This window comes from Terrapene carolina, unplaced genomic scaffold (assembly GCF_002925995.2).
Source record: "Terrapene carolina triunguis isolate 2854851 unplaced genomic scaffold, T_m_triunguis-2.0 Scaffold96, whole genome shotgun sequence".
In the NCBI taxonomy this organism is placed as follows: Eukaryota; Metazoa; Chordata; order Testudines; family Emydidae; genus Terrapene; species Terrapene triunguis.
Window position 1 is genome coordinate 59,188,054 of NW_020664447.1, and position 20,361 is coordinate 59,208,414.

General features: G+C 39.8%; 1 protein-coding gene across 1 annotated transcript in view; it reads right to left on the minus strand.

The window, feature by feature from the left end:
- Nucleotides 1-20,361, minus strand: part of SEC23A (Sec23 homolog A, coat complex II component) — a 45,020-nt gene that overhangs the window by 24,101 nt on the left and 558 nt on the right. The window contains exons 2-9 of the mRNA XM_024195972.3: nucleotides 12,760-13,001; nucleotides 10,297-10,354; nucleotides 9,930-10,016; nucleotides 8,226-8,462; nucleotides 8,023-8,102; nucleotides 5,872-6,016; nucleotides 3,314-3,472; nucleotides 2,637-2,752 (exon numbers count right to left, since the gene is read on the minus strand). Coding sequence (XP_024051740.1) covers nucleotides 2,637-2,752; nucleotides 3,314-3,472; nucleotides 5,872-6,016; nucleotides 8,023-8,102; nucleotides 8,226-8,462; nucleotides 9,930-10,016; nucleotides 10,297-10,354; nucleotides 12,760-12,980 — 1,103 coding nt within the window. The 5' untranslated portion in view covers nucleotides 12,981-13,001. The remainder of the gene's footprint in view (nucleotides 1-2,636; nucleotides 2,753-3,313; nucleotides 3,473-5,871; nucleotides 6,017-8,022; nucleotides 8,103-8,225; nucleotides 8,463-9,929; nucleotides 10,017-10,296; nucleotides 10,355-12,759; nucleotides 13,002-20,361) is intronic.

The window sequence follows — 20,361 nt, forward strand, 5'->3', positions numbered from 1 at the left end:
TCTCAAAGAACATATCTACATTGAAATTAGACACTGGTGGCTGGCCTGTGCCAGCTGACTTGGGCTCACGGGGCTTGGGTTGCGGAGCTGTTTAATCGCACTGTAGACTTCCTGAGAGTCCTAGATCCTGGACTCCAGCCCTAGCTGGGAAGTCTACACTACAATTAAACAGTCCCACAGCCTGAGCCCACGGGCCTGTTGCGGGTGTCTAACTGCAGTGTAGATGTACTCTCAGAGTTTAAAGTAAAAACAGTTCATTCTGAAACACTCTGAAACATTTTTTTCAAAATCACCTTAACGGGCTACTTTCAATTATCTCATCATAAAGCACAATGGGGAACTTTGTAAACAGGTTTCTTACAAGATCAGCACATCAAGGTCATCAGGCCCTTAATACAACACAAAAGCTTCAACTGGAGAAAACTTTGCACTGGACTTTATCATTACAGCTAGTTTTTAACACTGCCTTACGGAGATGCAGTCGTTGATTAACTTATCCTAATATTCTGATACTTTCCCATATCATTTTGCCTCTGTCAGATAAGTAATCATTTCAAACCTGAATCTATTCTCATAAAACACATTTTGTCCATGAGCTCAGCAGTGATCACTGAAGATGAAATTACTGTGATTACAGATTGCAGTGCAACTACTCGTACTGAACAGTGAAGTATTTTTAAATCCATCTGATTAGCATTTAAGGAATGAGCGTAAAACACGATTAGTGTTTTAGCCCCGTAGAGCTCACAGTGTACAAATATAAGGCATCCATATTTTTAATAATACATTTGATAACAAGTTTTGTGTTAAGTTCTGCCCTCCAACTTTCCCTTTATAAATTAACTAGTTTCTGGTAGTCATCACAGTAGAAGTGAGTCTTCAGGAGTTATTTAAATATGGAGAAAACAACAACTATGGGGACCAGCTCAGAAAGAACAACCCTATGCCTAGCAGGCAACATAGCAGCAGACAGTGAGAGAAGTAGACAAACGGGATGTCAAGGCTGGTATTGTTGGAGGGGCCAACGTGGGATGGGGCATTGCAGAAAGAGACATAGGAAGGGGCAGAATTACATAGCACCTTGACTCCAAGTACAAGAAGCTGGAACTTGATGTGACAGAGGAACAAGAGCTAGTAGTGGGATTCTAAGAGGGGTTGACATGATCACATTAAGGCATGGAAAATAATCTTAGCAACAGAATTTTGTACTAACTGTAGAGAGGTAGGTAACATGAGAGTCCAGGAGGCCACAAAGCAAGAGGTTACAGTAATCAATATGGGAAATTATGAAAGCCTGAGGAAATTTTAGCTGTCGGGACTGAAAGGGTGGATCTTAGAAAAGTTGTGCAGCAAGAAGTGGCAGGATTTGGATATGTGAGAGGCAGTGCAGACAGATTAACCCCATGCTATGGCCTTGAGTGACAGAAAGGATGAGGGCGGTGTCAATAGTGAGACAGAATGGGGGAGAGCAGACAGTTTCACCGGAAAGATCAGTATTTGTTTTGACCATGGTAAGCTTTACTGGTGATGCCATCCGGGAGATGTCAGAGATATGACTGAATGGAGACAAGTCAGGAGTGAAGAATTTGAGAATCATCAACACAGAGACTGTAGCTGAAATCTGCATGAGTGAATCAGACTGCCCAGAGAAAGGGTAAGCAAGAAGATGAAGGCTCCAAGGACAGATCTCTGTGATATCCCCATGGGCAGTGGGAAAAGAAGGAAGACAACAGCCCACTCCTTCTCCACCCTCCCTCCACAAACCACTCAGAACAGCCAGAGAAGGAGAAGAATCAGGAGAGGCCAGTAATATGAAAGGTGAAGGAAGGCAAGACACTCAAGTAGGGTATGACCCACAGTGCAAGGCAGTAGAGAGGTCAAGGATGATAAGGAAGGAGTAAAGAACTGAAGATGTGGCCAAGATGAGGGCTGTTTGAATCCTCGATGAAAGTAGTTTCAGCAGAGTGAATGAGAGGAAGTTGGACTAGAATCAATACAAGATCTAACACATTGTTCTGAAAAATCTTAGTTTTATTACCCAACATAACATCAATAGTAAAGAGAATGTTTTCAGGGAGGTCAAGAACACACTATACACAGTACATCATGCACCAAGTTATAAATCTTGAAGAGATTCAAGACACTAAAAAAAATGACATCTAGAGAAGTAAGGTTTCCCCCTCAATCAAAGGACAAAAGGAAGAACAAAAATGTAAAAGAAATAAAAGATCACAGTGAAAAAGTTGTGTGCCTGTGCATTACTGAAGCCCAAGATACATATATGGAAAGGAAAAATAGATTATTTGGCAACAGTACACAGGCTAAATGTTTTAAAAAGACATTCACACTATTTAAGCCCCAAATATTTAATGTTAAAAGTAATGAGAATAAACACCCCCATAATTAAACCCAAAATTATGGTAAAAAATTCTTCTCAGGCTCACAACAATTTAGGTCTATATGCAAACTACCCACAATCACAGTATACAGACATGGAGTCATAATTTTTTCTTCTATCATTTGGAACTAAAACAAAGTCATTAGTATTTTTTTGTAAGGTAATGAGCACTCTATTTTAAATACTTTAAAAAGAAAGTGCACCTTCATACACTACTTTAAACAAATTAGACACATACCCAGTATAGTTGGGACAGCACTTCATCTCCAGAAGACCAGTCTGATCTAGTGCACATGCATATATGTCAATAACATGACCAGTTGTAGCAGCACGATTAGCCAGAGCTTCAAAATGCTAAATATGAGATTAAAATGCATTTATAACAATATGCAAACTGAACTCGTCACACTTTAAGGTTAAAACAGAAGCTCTCAGAATTCTTGTACAACAGCTAAATTAAATTGTATCCATATTATACTCTAACATTGGCTAAAATCTTTTTTTGAGAAGGTGAGAAAGGTCTAGAATTTTTTATGACTATTCCCTACTTTTCCCAGCCAGTTTAAAAGATAACTCGTGGTAGGTTGATCAAGGAGGCATTCTACTTAAAAAAAAAATCAATGCTACCGTTCTAGATCACTGTGCATTAAGGCCCTGATCCAATTCCTACTGAAGTCAGTGGAAACACTCCCAGTAACTTCAGTTGGAGTTGAATCAGGTTCTCACTCAATGTACTGAAAATCCTTATGAAATTTTGGAAGATATGTAGTTATTCAAGGAACATTCAACAACAACAAAAATGTTTGTAGGTTCTATATCACTTTATTCATATACTAATATCAAATGTCTTATTCTAATTATGTATCAAATAAAAAAAATTTACATCGCTCTTCCCCATCTATTGTTAAGTCTTACCTTAGTAGCCTTTTTAACATAATTGGCATTGTCTTTTTCAATGTCATGCCATGATCTTATAGGTAACTTCAGTTCATCCCCTACAACCATCCCAGGTCCTTGAGTGCCTGGTCCTCCAATGAACATCAATATATGTGCACCAGTGTTAGGGAAAGTACACTGTAGGACAGAAAGAAAATCTCAGAGAGCAACTCTTTCTGCTATAAACAGTTACTACATAATATTAATAGAGGAAACAACTATGAATTTGTGTCTATTGTATTGCTTGGACTAAAGTAAACAATTAGAATTTCTTTTTCAAAATTCTGAGTAGTAGTTTAACTTAAAATACCATTCGTGCCTTACTAAAACTAGTGTTAACAACTTTTAAGACAGTTCTACATATATCTGAGGTCTGATCCTCTGCTGGTCACCACTCTACTGATTTCAACTGAGCTAAGATAATTTACACAAATTGAGGATCTAGTCCATGGTATTTTGGGTATTTCCCCTTCCCTACTAGTTATTACTAGGAATAGCTGAATGGAGGGGGAGGAGAGACTATCTTTACTTTCAAGATTTTATCTGTTTCCTTATTCTGAAAACACAACCCTCCTCTTAGTGCCATTACATCAACTTGTTACTGAAATGGTTGTTATCACAAAATAATGATGTAATATGGAAAATAAACTGCAGAAACAAATGGAATCTTTGTACAAAACATCTTGTTTCCATGCAAGTGTCTTGGGAGATAAAAAATATAAGAGAGGGGCAAATATTAGATATTGGCAGAATTGTTCTAAATAGAATGTTTTTTTCAGTTGACTTTTGTGCCTCTGTGAAACTAGTGCCTAGAAAACAAGTAGCTAGTGTCTACTCGAGAGGTATTCACCACACAACTGGCAGTCTTGCTGGCACTCTCAGCAGAGAACTGAATGGGTATGGAGACTGAACTAGTTTCTCCTCCTGAGAGGTAGACCCTCCTGGAAGCTGCATAAAAGCAAGGGGAAGCTTGCAGTTTGTTGCCCAAACTCCACCTCTTCTGTAGCTAAACAGAGGACTTTCATCACTAGAGCAACCAACCTGGCAATTTTCACTAGCACTGAATTCACTTCTTTAAATTAAAATTTGTTCCACTTGGTGTCAATACATCTTTAATGACATAACGAGGAACAATAAAAGTTAAAAGGACCCTGGGCCTGGGAGGTCCCCAAAAAATAATAATCTCAAAAATGGATTTTCATCATAGAAAAAAACATAACAGTTCCCCAAATCTTTCTCAGCTAAGCTGGGATATAAAACACGCTCACTCAACTTTCTGCTATTTTCTTTTTAAAAAACCCATCAAATATGTGCATGCACATGAAACATCTCAGTTAAACTCAACCAAAATGAGACCCTTCCCATGCTGTACAGATTAGTTGGGGAGAAAAAGAAAAAAAACACATCATAAAGAAACCTTCTAGGTTACTCCTGTAAGGAAATACAACCTTTAAAGGGAAGTAAAATTATGTAAATTAAACCCCATTAACACAGAAAGAGCACAAGGGTAGGGGGGAACATAGGCAAGATTTCACAGGCCCAGCAGTGAACCATCAGCATCTTGACAAGCTGCCTTCACTACTTTAACTGATATCATCATCTGAACATATGACTACAAAGGCTGCAAAGTAACATTACAGGTAAAGAAGTGCACTGTTTAGAGACTTGAAGGAAGGAGCTAAGACAAGTATGCTGCCACAATACCATTGGCTTTCAGTATCCAAAGCAAAGGGACAATTCTTAAAGAGAAGGGAATGGGAAGAATAGACTACTGACTAAGGGTAAAAAACTGTAGAAAATAGCGTTAAACAGCAAAGAGTTATAAGCAAACAAAAGTCACAAAAATCAAAATGGGAAAGAGTTAAAATAGGAAGGGAATAAAAACAACAAAAATAGAAATTAAGGAAAAGGCTAAGAAATTACAAAACACTGAAGAATTGAACAAAAGTAAGTATTAAAAAGAAAAAAGATTTGTAACAAGTAGCAGAGTCAAAGCAAACAGGCATGATTTAAACAACTAAAAGACAAAGGGTAATAAAAATAACTAGGTAAATTAGGCAAGAACTAAGAAAAAATGCATTTTTAAAAATCTTGGGCTGCATCCCATTTCCTTCTCTCTCTTTGCTCAATACACTTTCAATACAGATTCTTAGCTCTTTGACCGGGATGGTATTCTTGCTTCGTAGAGTGCCCCGCACACTTTTGGGAACAATATAAATATTAAGTTAATATAATAATAAAAGATTGGTGGACTTTCCTTTAATCTAGACTAGAAGGCAAAATGTCATCAACTAAACAAGCATTAAGTAGTAACGTAATTGTGTTGAATATAAAAATAGAATGAGATGCATGCACTCAGATTAAATAGAGGAAAATTCAGGATGTGTCATGTTTGTCTGAATCTGAACACAAGACTAATATACATGAATTACAGAGACTGTTATTGTTATGTTTTGATTGCCGCATCCGCCATAGAAGGTTTTATGTAGGACAGTGATCTAGTGACATTTAAAAACAATTTTAGGTAAAACTATTACCTCAAGGAGTCCTACAGCTATAGAAAGAGCCACTCCAGAGGAACGCAAAGGTCTTTTCCCTTGTGGAACAGGCCAAGGATCCCGTTGTAATTCACCCAAAAGATCAGTAAGATTCATATCAATTTTCTGCACTGGCTGTAGGAATCTAAATACAGATAAATGGCATTATGTTAGCTTTAGGATTCTTTTGGCTATATGACCTTTTAAAAGATAATCAGGACTAGTAATTCATTGGCAATGTGTTAGATTGCAATGTCAAAGATCCAAATCTGGGTTCAGACCACAGTCTCTTGCTCAACAGGCTGGCAAGGTCTGGAAGCACTACATACACGGTATGCTCAGCCTGAGGAGACAGGAAGCTCCACATGGAGCACTGTAGCAAGGCAACCTGTTGAGCTGGAAACAATGCCATGGTCCAGAAGGAACTACATGCAGACAAAAACACATCAGGTCAGCATGGGAATTTGAGACAGACACTAAAGGGAAGAGGATAATCTTGGAGGGAAGACGAAATGAAAATGTTAAGGGGTAAAATTTTCAGAATTGTCTAGGAATCTAAATCCCAATGGATTATTTAGCAAATAGACTTTTTTGCCTATCATCATATCTAAGAGAATGAAAGATCAAATTATATATGGATAAATACTTCTGTTGATATATTTTAAAATATTGGATATATTCATATACGTAGGAAGACAGAAATGGCACTTCTATATATTCTCAAATGTGCTGAGGCACAGTAAGTTTGTTAAAATACATCTTTGGAAGAAATCATGATAAACATGTCAAAAGCAATGGAAATAGCAGAAAGGCCACAAATACTGATGTCTGTAAGCAAACTACCCTTGTAGACAGGGATCTTTGAGTAAAATCTTTTTGAAGGGTGAATCAAATGCATTCTTAGATGTGGAATCCCTTCTCCTTTTACTCTAATTCTCTTATACCACCTTTACAGCCTAAGATCCCATCTACACTACAAATGTTAGCATGTTAGGTGTTCTAGTTATCCCTTTAAATGGTTAAAGCAATTAGACTATTAGAGACCCACATAGAATGACCAGTATGTATGGTAAGAGAGGGAGTCTTATCTGGGACAGACTTTCCCCATTCTTTGCCAATGGGAAATTCATTACTGTCACAACTCTTACAGCCTCAGCTTCCAAAGCTACATTCACGGTCTCTAAGGACAGCCAAGCAAAGATTGTGCTCCCCAGAAACCTTCTCAGACAGTCCTTAAACCTGAAAAGCAATTTGCATTAAAAGAGTAGGATAATACACAGCATTCAACCTACTAGAGCGGGGTGGGCAAACTACAGCCCGGGGGCCACATCCGGCCCTTCAGACATTTTAATCCAGCTCTCGAGCTCCAGCCGGAGAGCGGGGTCCAGGGCTTGCCCTGCTCCACATGTGCTGTGGCTCCACACGGCTCCCAGAAGCAGTGGCATGTCCCCCCTTCGGCTCCTATGCGTAGGGGAAGCCAGGGGGCTCCGCACATTACCCCCACCCCAAGCACTGCCCCTGCAGTTCCCATTGGCCCGAAACCACAGCCAATGGGAGCTGCAGGAGCGGCACCTGTGGACGGGACAGCACGCAGAGCCGCCTGGCCGTGCCTCCACGTAGGTGCCGGAGGGGGGACATGCCACTGCTTCCGGGAGCTGCTTGAGGTAAGCGCCACCCGGAGCCTGCACCCCTCATCCCCCTCCCGCACCCCAACCCCCAGCCCTGATCCCCCTCCCGCCCTCCGAACCCCTCAGTCCCAACCCAGAGCACCCTCCTGCATCACCAGCCCCACCCCAGAGCCTGCACCCCCAGCTGGAGCCCCCCCATCCCACACCCCAACCTCCTGCCCCAGCCCAGAGCCCCTTCCTGCACCCTGAACTCCTCATTTCTCGCCCCACCCCAGAGTTCACACCCCCAGCTGGAGCCCTCACCACCTCCAGCACCCCAACCCCCAATTTTATGAGCATTCATGGCCCGCCATACAATTTCCATACCCAGATGTGGCCCTTGGACCAAAAAGTTTGCCCATCCCTGTACTAGAGCATCCCTCTAGTTGTATCAATCACACAAGAAAAAAAGTCATGAGGTAAAGTTTTCTGGTAAAGCAATTTAGCAATGAGATTTTTTTTTTTTTTTTTTTTTAAATAATACCTGTTAGAAGGTGGTGGCTGCTGTACCTGAGGACCCCGGCCTACTTGTGAAACAGAGACTTTAGTAAGCCCCAACATTTCCTGTAAAAAAATGTGGAAAGAGAGAGCGAGAGAGAGAGAATTTGATTACAGATTATCTTGAAGTTCATCACTATGATCATTTTCAGGGTTTGAGGGTTTTTTAATTGTTTTTTTGTCTATTACCTGAAGTTGTTTTGCAGATAGGTCCTTTGTGCCTCTGAAGACATAGCTTTTTGAAATTCCTTCACAACCAAGCTCATGGACCTGCACCATTCTCCCAAATGTAATAAGCCCTACCAAAGCAGTTGGTGGTAAGAGACTTAATGACATTTGCATGGATTCCTTCAGGGCTTGCAAATCTTCATCTTCCATGCATGTGTCCACAACATAAAGAAATATCAAAGGCATCTGAGGACCACGCTTTAAGAAATAATAATAACTGAGTGAAAAAGCACATTGTGCAGTATATACTGTACAGAAAATAATTAAATTGCAAAAATAAACTTTGTTCCAGTTATATTAATTTTAGTAAATATAGAATTTGCCACACTAGCTCAGACCAATGCTCTATCCAATTTGGTAACCCACCTCAGGCAGTGGCCAATACCTAATGCTGAACAGGAGAGTGAACTTGATATCATAATTAACTCTATCCAAAAGTGCAATGCTGAATATAGAAGAAAAAATTCCTTCCAGGTCTAACCAGATAATTTTGAATCATGAGGTACGGTTATTAACCTTACAAGATAAAAAACAAAGTATTACTCAAAGTGCCGCTAGTGGTCATTAAATTTATCCAAACTTAGAAAAAAAACAGAAACAGTATTAGGTCTTCTGACCTCTGAGATATTTCATTCCATACTTTGACTATAAATTAGCAGTTCCCCTCATTCTTTCTAAATTCATTCCCCTGTAATTTCAGCAAGTGTTCCCTTTTATCTAGTATTACAAATCTAGCCAAAAGGAGGGGCTGACAAATTTTAACTTTACCTTTCTTAATTTGAATCCCTCACTGCAGTCCCCTCTAACTCCTTCCTTTTCCGGTCTAATTAATCTTATTTTTCACAGTTTCTTGTTGCATGGCTTTTTTCCTCTACTAATCTCTACTAAGACACTCCCATGCCCTACCATGATAAAATGGAGATAGATAAATTATGTTAGCTATGCCTGCTTGGTGTGGCATTCTGTCCCCCACTAGTGGCACCTAGCCCAGCTTGAGATTGATGAGTCTGCTACACCATTGGCTAAGGGCCACATAGCTTTTAACTCATGTAATAGAGGCTCATACACTAAGCTTCAGAGGTCCCAAATACAATCCCACCCACCAACGACCAGGGTCTTTCAGTGTTACAATTAAATAAGCAAATCCAAATTATACTAACTGATCGGCCAAAAAATGGTTATCTGTAAACATAACCAGTTCACTGCTCACCTTCTCCTAGAAATAAACTGGTTCCAATATCAATCCATGATTATTCAGATATAATCTTTACTTCAAAGACCATTCACTAAAACTTGATCTAAATTATGTTGGCAAGCAGCAATAAAATGATTTTCCGAAACAAGCACAAGTGAACTGAACTCCTCATGAAGAAACAAATCCCAACAGAAGATTAAATCTCTAGAATATATAGAACTTCCTTCTCTTGTATTGCCCTTAATAATCAGATAATGTTCCTATACGTTTATTATAATCACTATAATCAAAAATAGTACTCTCCATTTCCAATGGATGATACTGGTCGAAGGTCTACAATTGAAAACATGTAGATTATTCACTGCATTTTAATCACTACTAAATCAAAACAAAAGTAAAATAAGCCATACTCTACATAGCTAGCTTCAATCTAATTTAATGTCAAAGATTTTATTTGGTGTTTTTTTTACCTGTACTACATATTCAATACTAGAAAACTGAGGTAAAAGTTCTGCAGGTTGGTTCATCTCTGATATACCAGCGTAAGTAGGAGGAAACTGCAAAAGCAAAAAAACAAACCATATTAAGTACACATTTCAAGTTAGAGAAAAACACTGAAAAATAAACATGTACATATATTATTTGCTTCTGTAAAAAACGATAGCTATCACTACTGTGAAAAGCTCTCAAGTCTAGTGTCTCAGAATGGGCAGACATCCATATGTTTAGCATCCTGTTGGCAATTCCAATTCACAGGTATAATTTTAGGAATGGTACATTTCATTTTCCTCCTATAAAAGAAGGTCAGTCTGTAGTCTGAATACTTCATTTTCTTACCTGATTTCTTTGATAACAAAAATTGCAAGCCCAGAGTTTTGCTCGATAATCCACTTGGCTATAAAAATAAAATTAGAAAAGTTAATGTATTATGAATAATTTGTTTTACATTACCATGGGGCTTTGACACTAAATACATATGTTGTATGTACGACATGGATTCACCCTTTATCTGTTTATCATGCCCTTTTTCCTAATTGTCAAAGAGGTGTGTGCTTCAAACAAAAATTTCCCCCCACAATGCATCTTCTCCTTAATGATTCTGCTGTAAATTCACAATAAAGAATGTATAACTTTGTAATTATTTCAGTAGCAGAAGACTGATGTAATTAACACAGTATCATGGCTATTAGAGAGGAAGGATGATAATTAAGGCATTGCACTCGGATGTAGGAGACCAGGTTCAGTCCCAGCTCTAACAGACTTCCTGTGTGGTTTCAGGCAAGTCACTCTGTGTCTCTCTGTCTCAGTTCTCAACCTGTAAAATAGGGAAAGTAATACTTCCTTTCTCTTACCCTCCATCTATCTTGTCTAGTTAGGCTCTTGGGTTCAGAGACTGTCTCTTACTAAATGTATATACAATGCCCAGAACAATGGGTTCAGGCCTGTCGATGTTACTGTAATACAAATAATAATAATAATGGCTTCACTGCTGGTCCAGACAAAAGGAGAAGTTAGCGTGATAAAAGGAAAACTCCTATTCAAAAAGATTCCTTCAGTAATAACGGGTGGTGGAGAGGGTTAATACACTGTTTTTGTATAAATGTTCTTGTTTTCCAAGTATGCCCAAGAGCAAAATTCCCTAACTGAAGGGAAACCAAATACCTATAATTTCTTAAGTCTTCCTAAAAATTAAAATAGATACAAGCATTTCAAATTGCACCAACTCTGCTATTTGCAGTAACGTAAGCCATGTTAGACTGTGCAAACAGAAAGGGTATATGCCAACTCTGTCTACCACATCCCGAACCAGCTGATCTTCAGAGGCATTATTTTCTCAGCCTTCTTTTTGCAAACAGGATATTAATGCAACAGCTTCCACTTAGACATGATAAAAAAATAATTAACTGAGTTTAAACACAACAAATTTCTTTAATAGAGGGACACACCCCAAGACAGCTACATCATATATTCAGTATGTCCAAAATCCAAAAATTTTAGATACAGTTCACCATGTGATTTTTTTAGTATATAGCATCTTTCATCTGAGGATATAAAATTACAGATGTCAGTAATTATTATTACCTCATAACAATAATAATAAAAGTAAATGGAACTTGTGCTCCCAAGTCACATAGGTGCTTTTGAAAATCCCACCCACTGTCTTTAGACAAATAAGTAGTATGTGTTTCCTAGTATTTTTTTTAACCTTATTCCTGTCTTCTCCTGACAGCAGCAGTAATAGGGCAGAACAATTAATGAAAAATGACACTAAAATCTTTGGATCAGATCCTCAGCTGCTGGAAATAGGCATAGCTCTACTGAAGTTAATGAAACTGTGCCAATTCATACATTTTAACACCAGAAAGGATGAGCAGATCATCTCGCCTGACCTCCTGTGTAACACAGGCCACAGAATGTTACCACATTATCCCTGTACTGAGCCCAAACATTTATATTTGACTAAGCATATCTTCCAAAAAGGCATCCAGTCTTTATGTGAAGACATCAAGAGAGGGAGAATTCATACTAGCTGAGGATCTGATCCTTCGTTTACAAATTTTGTTTAGCCATACTTTTAATTTTACATATAAAAAATCTTGAGTGAAATATAATGCTTCTGATAAGGATAAACTTCCACTAGACCTGACTTCAGCTATAAGCAAGTACTGTTCCAGCTTCAAAACATAACACTGAGACCTCTATCCTGACACACCACTTTACAGCTATTAAAGTCCATCCTTTGTCTCCCAAGCTGGGGACGCTGAATCACATAAAATTGAGCTAACTGATTTTGTGATGTGCACAAACATCTAGTACGGTAAGGACTAGCTGACAATAATTAATTTATTTTATAAGAAACATAGTCAAATCGGATCCAACTACACAAAAGATGAAAACTTGTTACACTAACTCACCTCTTCATATTTATTTTCTAGAGATAAAAAAAATTTAAAACTGTATCTACTATCTCATGTGACTTGCAGTTACAGAAAACTTCAGTCTCTTATAACCTGATTCAAACTAAAGTTAACATAAATCAATTTAATTAACTGGATAATTTTTTGTGAATGTCTTCCTTCAAAACAACTATGAGCTGGATCCTGAAATCCTTAGTGGTTGCAGGTTTGGGCCCTACATTTGTGCCTAGAGTATGCAAAGTTTTATAAATAACATAATTTATGCATGAGATGCAGTATTTTCAAACCAGCATTATGAAGGAAAGTTTTTGAATAAAAAATATAAGTATTTTATATATATATTAAATACTAAAGTATTAGCTAAGTTATTTATTATGATTACCATAAGGGATTCAGAACTGCACGACAGGTGGTCCTACTGCACAGAACTGGCTCATACTGAATGGGAGGCAAATCAGGACGCTCTTTCAGTGGTGTAAAGAGGGAAGCCACTGGGACTACCATTCTTGTGGCTTCAAGGCGACTTGAAGGCCAAACATTCCAGCTGAATCTAACTCCATCTCTGTCTTCATTCTGCTGGATGAATTCCAGGAAGGTTGCCATTGTTAACCTCTTTTCTTATTTCTGAAATAAAAAGGTATAAATTAACAGGATATATGTGGGTTATATTTTAAAAGAAAAGAATCACAATCAGGAACAAAAGCTTTAATTACAACCAATATTTACTGGTTAAACACATGATAAAATGTCACATATACTGAAATGTTATGTATTCAGTTTAAAAGGAGCTTTCAGAAATTCCCTAAAACTTCTATAATTCTAAATGAATTATACAGAATTCCAAGAGGAAATGAAGAAAATAAAACTCTTGGTATGCAGCAACATCATGAAAAGTGCCAAATGTTTGCAAAGTTAAAATAAATGTACTGCACTTAGAGATCATTTTAAACTCATGGTTTTACATTTTCTGTTTTGATAGAAAAGTTTATAGGAAGGTGCTAAGAGCACAAACAATATTAAGAGACATAACACACCAACATTTTTTTTTTAAATAATGCACACTACTGGGCCCATCCACAAATATAAATGTGCAATAATGCAGTGTTCTACCATGGTTAGGGAAGTGCATGTTCTGGGACAATAAGATCCTGTTGGGGAATAGCATTGTAGATGGTGCATGTAGTACCACCTTATACTTAAGGTTGCCCAAATCTTTCCATTACCAGACCTGGTTTTCGGTTGCTTATAACTTTGCCAAACTTAAATTCAACCCAAACAGTTTCTCCTGGCAGGTGTCTGCTTCAGGTTGATTTTTTTACATTTCAGCTAAAATAGTTTGTTTCAGACAACAAGGCTAGGGGAAAATATGTTGTTTTATTCATGTTAAATACAACTGTTTCGTTCACCAGAAACTCTGGTGCCTCCAAGCTTAGCAGCAAGTGTAGGAATGCATAGCTCCCAAACTGTCAGCCCATGGTCACGGCACACTGTTTCCACGGCTACAAGGCAGGAGCGGCCTTCAATCCAGCGTTTGTGATTAGGAAACTTATTTGGCTGATTTGATCATCACCCTCACAGCTGGTGTTCACGTGCACAAGAGATGGGTTTGTTATCTTATGTTGATGTATACTGCATGCCTTTTCTATGCGCAAGAATTTGACCACTGAGAAGTGTTGTAAACAGAGTAAGCACAGGAAATAAAAACCCCAGGAAAAGTTTTCCTGGGAGGCTTTTGGCTTGAGGCTTTTTGCAGGAGGCTTGTGAAGCTCTCTGGCTACCACAAACCTGGTGTTCTATTTCCTTTCCTGTGTCGTCGCCACAAGCAAGAACTTGAAATTTGGCACGTGATGGGCACCCTAGTACTAGGGATGTGTAGTTTGCTGTTCCTGTGAATATCTGTCCAAATTTGGCCAAGTTATAAGCCTCCACAAAATCTCAGTTCACGTATGACTTGTTAGAGTACAGCAACTAAAAGCTGAGAGCTCTTCTGCACTGAGTGTGCTCCATCCCAACAGAGGACCTGCATGCTGACCCAGTACTGACTTTCCCTGCAATTGCTACTGCTGGGTGGGCACCACTGTGGCACCACACACCAGAACTGAGAGCAAGGACACTCTCTTCTGTGTTCTCAATGCTCCCCCTGCTTGCACCTAGATAAGGGGGAGGGATAGCTCAGTGGTTTGAGCATTGGCCTGCTAAACCCAGGGTTGTGAGCTCAATCCTTGAGGGGGCCACTTAGGGATCGGGGGCAAAAATCAGTACTTGGTCCTGCTAGTGAAGGCAGGGGGCTGGACTCAATGACCTTTTGGGGTCCCTTCCAGTTCTATGAGATAGGTATATCTTCATATATTATTATATTAATGAGAAGGACACAACCTGACTCTAATGCAGAAGGGTAAGGAATAGGAGGAGGGGGAGAGGATACAAGAGGGAGTTGGGAGGACAGGAAAAGGAGCTCAGGGAGACAAGGGATAGCAGCAGGAGGAGGGAAGATGGGCAGTTGCCATAAAATGGATGAGGACAGAAGCAGGGGCAGGAAACCATGGGAAGGAACTGGGGGGAAAGGGGGAGGCACAGTGGGCAACAGAGCAGAATTTAGGCAGTGGGGATGGGATGGGCAGAGGTCCAGGGATAGCAGCAGGGGAGGGGCCAGGGAGCGGTTGAGGGGACACAGGCAAAAGCTCAGTAACCACTAGATCATATTCCCTATAGTGGTTAAAATGCCAGTGGACCAGTCTACTCTAGCACGGTCACCACTGATAGCGGTGAGGTGGCACAATGTTAGACTCAACAGCAGAAGAATTCTCTCAAATTCTCAACATAGACAAGCCTAATACAATTACAGAACTGAATATATGCAAAAAGAAAACAAATAAAAAGTCCAGGATCAATCCATGTGGATCCAATTGCAGGACTGGAGCCATAGTGTGGATAGGCTCACAGTTTCATATACTTGCTTAGCCACTCGCGTGATAAGAAAATTGCTTACTTTCTAAGTTATAAAAATACTAACGGTCAGAATCATTCCCATGAGCCCAGCTGCACAGGAAAGAAGATTTGCCTTGATGGAGGGCAGGCAATGGTACACAGAAGGGGTAGGGGGTCTCGACGAGGAGGGAAACTTTAAAATATGATCAATACGAACGATCTAAGCAGAGGTTGCCTCAGAAGATACTATAAGAATCCAATTCAACAAGGTGCTTAAGTACATCTGCAGCTTTAAGAACACAAGTAGTCCCATAGATTTCAGTGGGACTACCCACGTGATTAAAGCTATTCACTTACTTAGATACCTTGCTGAACTGGGGCTTAAATCAGCACATTTCATGGCTAGACTGGCTCCATACCTATGCTTTAGTGGGTGCTTGAAAGCAGTGCGCAACTCTGAGCATGTCTCCTGGCAAACTTCCCATTGGCAGGGATCTGGCTCTCATTTAGAAAAGTTTTAATGTTTCATATATGGCATATACGACTAGTTTACAGTCTTGATGTAGGAGTTCAGATAATACTTAAATGGACATCAAGTTTTTTAGTTCTAAAATATCAGTGATGAAAATTATCCAGAAGGTAAATGTAGTATCTAGTTTTTTGTTTCATTGTAAAGTGCTATTATTCCATTATTGGGAAACTTAATAAATAACTACCAATGAAAACTGACAATTTGAAAATGGCCCACAGTAACCATTCCCAAAACTGACTGTGCACATCACAATAAAATGGAGATAGTCTATTTGTCGATGTCTACAGACTGGATCCTTTTCCTTAAACTCTTCCACCGTTGCTACCCCGAACACTGCTCCAGTTCAAGGTGGGAGCACTAGTACAGACTAGCTGCCAGTGTTTTAACAACCATGTCATATAATCCTACTATGAGCAGGTCTACAGGACATGATAATTAAAATGCAAGGAGCTATCAGGAACTCTGTCCACACTAGCACTCCATTCATTGCTACTAATAGTAGAGGTACATCAGCAGTAGTCAGGGTGGGAAAATTTAAGAAAAGTAGCCTAGTGTAGACATGGCTATTAGGTAGAGAGGGAAAGTGAAGATTGGGGAGGGGGAGCACACAAAAACTAGGATGTATGTGGGGGAAAGAACAGAGAGAGGAGAAAAATAAGTCAGTTAAGGAGTGAGGGATAGGCTGGTACTTAAAAGGAACTAAAAAATAAAAGCCTTCTCCCCTAATATTTCAGGAGCCATCACTGTAATGTTGGGAAATAGATAGGTGGGCATGGGTGAAAGTGAGAGAGAGAGAATGTTACCAGAATGAAAAATAAATAAATAGGCAATGTGGATGAAGAAACAACGATATCTGGCATAACCATGGAATCAAAATTGAAGGGAACAGTTTCTTTTGTTAAAATAGTTTACTGAACAGAGATAGGAAATGGCAACTCATTATGAGAGGAGCACTATTTCAAACACTATACATGAAGTTTTAATCAAAAAAAGGGGTAAATAGCGAGATGGCAACGTTTGCAGATGATACAAAATTACTCAAGATAGTTAAGTACAAAGCAGACTATGAAGAGTTACAAAGGGATCTCACAAAACTGGGTGACTGGGCAACAAAATGGCAGATGAAATTCAATGCTGATAAATGCAAAATAATGCACAATGGAAAACATAATCCCAACTATACATGTAAAATGATGGGGTCTAAAGTAGCTGTTACCACTCAAGAAAGAGACTTTGGAGTCATTATGGATAATTCTCTGAAAACATCCGTTCATGGGGGGCGGGATAGCTCAGTGGTTTGAGCATTGGCCTGCTAAACCCAGGGTTGTGAGCTCAATCCTTGAGGGGGTCACTTGGGGATCTGGGGCAAAATCAGTACTTGGTCCTGCTAGTGAAGGCAGGGGGCTGGACTCGATGACCTTTCAAGGTCCCTTCCAGTTCTAGGAGATGGGATATCTCCATTAATTATAATTACTAATTATTATTATTGTGTAGTAACAGTCAAAAAGATAACAAAATGTTAAGAACCATTAGAAAAGGGATAGATAATAATATAGTAAATATCATAATACACTATATAAATCCATGGTACACCCACACCTTGAATAGTATGTGCAGTTCTGGTTGCCCCATCTCAAAAAAGATATATTAGAATTGGAAAAGGTACAGAAAGGGCCAACAAAAATGATTAAGGGGATGGAATAGCTTCCATCTGAGGAGAGATTAAAAAGACTGGGATTGTTCAGGTTGGAAAAGAGATGACTGAGGGGGGGATACAATAGAGGTCTGTAAAATCATGAATAAGGCTGCGAATCATTCACAGATCACGGCTTCCATAACTTTCCACGACCTCTGTGAATTTTACTGCAATGGTGCGGCTGACCCCAGGACCACCCCAGCAGCTGGGGAAGCCCAGGGGCCAGCCGCACCGGCCACTGCTCTGGCAGCCACAGGCTGCTGGTCCCCAGCACTGCCCTGGAGCAGTGGTCTGGGACCAGCGGCGGTGGCGGCGGAGCCCTGGGCTGCCCCCCGCCCGGAGCAGCAGCAGGGCCACAGGCCACCCCCCACCCGGAGTAGCAGCGGTAGCAGGGCCACGGGCCGCCCCCCCACCCAGAGCGGCGCCACGGGCCGCCCCCACCCCTAAGGCAGTGGCAGGGGGCCCCAGGCCGCCACCGCCCTCTCCAGCGGTGGGGGGCCCCAGGCTGCTCCCCCCCCCAGCGGCAGGGGGCCCTGGGCCACCCCCAGCTGCAGCGGCCCCCTCAGCAGAAGCGTCACCCCGTGCTGCCCCCACCCCAGCAGCAGTCTTCAGGAGCGCCCCCCTCCCAGCACGTAAGATTTAGTCACAGGTATTTTTAGTAAAAATCACGGATAGGTCACTGGGCCCTAACTTTTTGTTTATTGCCCATGACCTGTCCATGACTTTTACTAAAAATACCTGTGACTAAAATGTAGCCTTAATCATGCATGGTGTGGAGAAAGTGAATAGGGAAGTGGTATTTACCCTTTCATGTAACATAAGACCCAGGGGTCACCTGATGAAGTTAATAGGCAGTAGGTTCAAAACAAACAAACGGAAGTACTTCTTCAGACAATGCACAATTTGTGGCACCCGTTTCTAGGAGATGTTGTGAAGGCCAAAACTATAACTGGGGTTCAGAAAAGAATAAGTTAATGGAGGATATGTTCAACAATGGCTACTAGCCAAGACGGTCAGGGATGCAACCCCATGCTCTGGATGTCCCTGAGTCTCTGACTGCCAGATGCTGGAACTTGACAACAGGGGTGGATCACTCAATAATTGCCCTGTTCTGTTCATTCCCTCTGAAACATCTGGTATTGGCCACTGTCGGAAGGCAGGATACTGGGCTACAAGGACCATTGGTCTGACCAGTATGGCCATTCTTGTGTTCTAATGTAAAAATAGCCCATCAACTCCAACTCTACTCGAGACATAAGTAAAAATTTGAAATTACGACAAAGTATTTCAAAGCTAACTCCCTTTTTCTGTACAGTATCTTTTAAAGTCTTATTTCCCCTTCATTTCGCCTCTACTTTGAAGTAGCTCTATGTAGTCTTATTTTTATCCCCTTATTACTTGGTTACGTGCTCTACAGAGGGCAAGGTACGCAAACTCTGTATGGTGACTCATAAAAATGAAGAGCATGCATGCATACAAAGCCCCATAATGTGAAACGAGTTAAATGCAGTTGCATTTCTAAGATAGCATATGCTTCTTGTTTAGATTTAGGAAACATGTTCATGCTAAATTTCCCCCCCTTTCTTTCCATCCTTTCCTTCCCTTCCAAGACCTGACTTGGTTTATGTATCACAGTTTAAATTACCAAAATAGGATATAGCTTTTTAAGACATGGGTTTTGCAGTTGAGTTATTGTAGTTATACATACAACTTTCTCACTAAAACAAAGACATTATGCTAGACTTGGAGGGCTTAATTCGGTAAACCCTTACTCATGTAAATTACCCTTGCCCATGTAAGCAGTCTCATTGGGATGAGGGCACTTAGCACTTTCTAGGATCTTTCCCTTAGTATGTACCAAATATGTTTGTTATATTTCACAAAGATATCCCATAACTGTACAGTTTTAAAACATATGCCGTTAAGTAATCATTCTGGAAACCACTGTTAGTTTGCTGATTGATGCAAACAGGCAGTATATGTTTTTTCTCCAACACAGATTCATTCTTTTAATATCCCCTCCTTTATTACAGCACTTGCAAATACCTTTAAATATTTCTAAATCTCTTTCAGAAACTCGTTAATTTATTTCAAAATAAAATCTACTCAACTGTGGTAGAACACCTGAACCCTACCAATACCCTAGAGATAAACATCTTGTTTTTGTAAGGGTCCCAGTGGGGCAGCAATCATACTTCAATACCATAAAAATATTATAATGTAGTACATACTTCTTCTAAAATAAAATTAAACTAGTAAGCTTGAAATTATAGCAATCATGCTTTAATCAGCCTATTAAATCATTATTAACTTTATTTCTGATTTGGTTATTTTCTTTCTAATTTTTACACCAAAAGAAAAAAATCAGACAAATTTATTCCAATTCCAAAATGTTTAAATTAGGGGAAATAGTTGGCACAGATCAGAATTAACTGTAAATTGTCAAAATGACAGAATGTAACCGGACAGTAATAAATGGTCAGCAGCAGCTTCGTTAATTCCTCTCTTTTCTGTGACCTTCTTCTTGAACACAGCAGTACTCCAGACCTGCTTCCCAAGTCCCCTCCATTAAGGACTGATTTTAAGAGCAGAGTAAGTTATAGCCCATCTAAGGAGGGGAAGACTTTTGCTGCATATGGGCTTACCTACAAGCAGTTTTTGTACTGCTATGCCTGTAGCTATTTAGGAACTGCTATGGTCCCTCCAATCCCTTAGTGTGGGCACAGTAATACCAGTAAAAGGTTTTTATATCTGATTTCTGAAAAATTACAGATATAAGCTATACCAGTGGTTCTCAACCTGCAGCTCATAGGCTGCTTGCAGCCCAT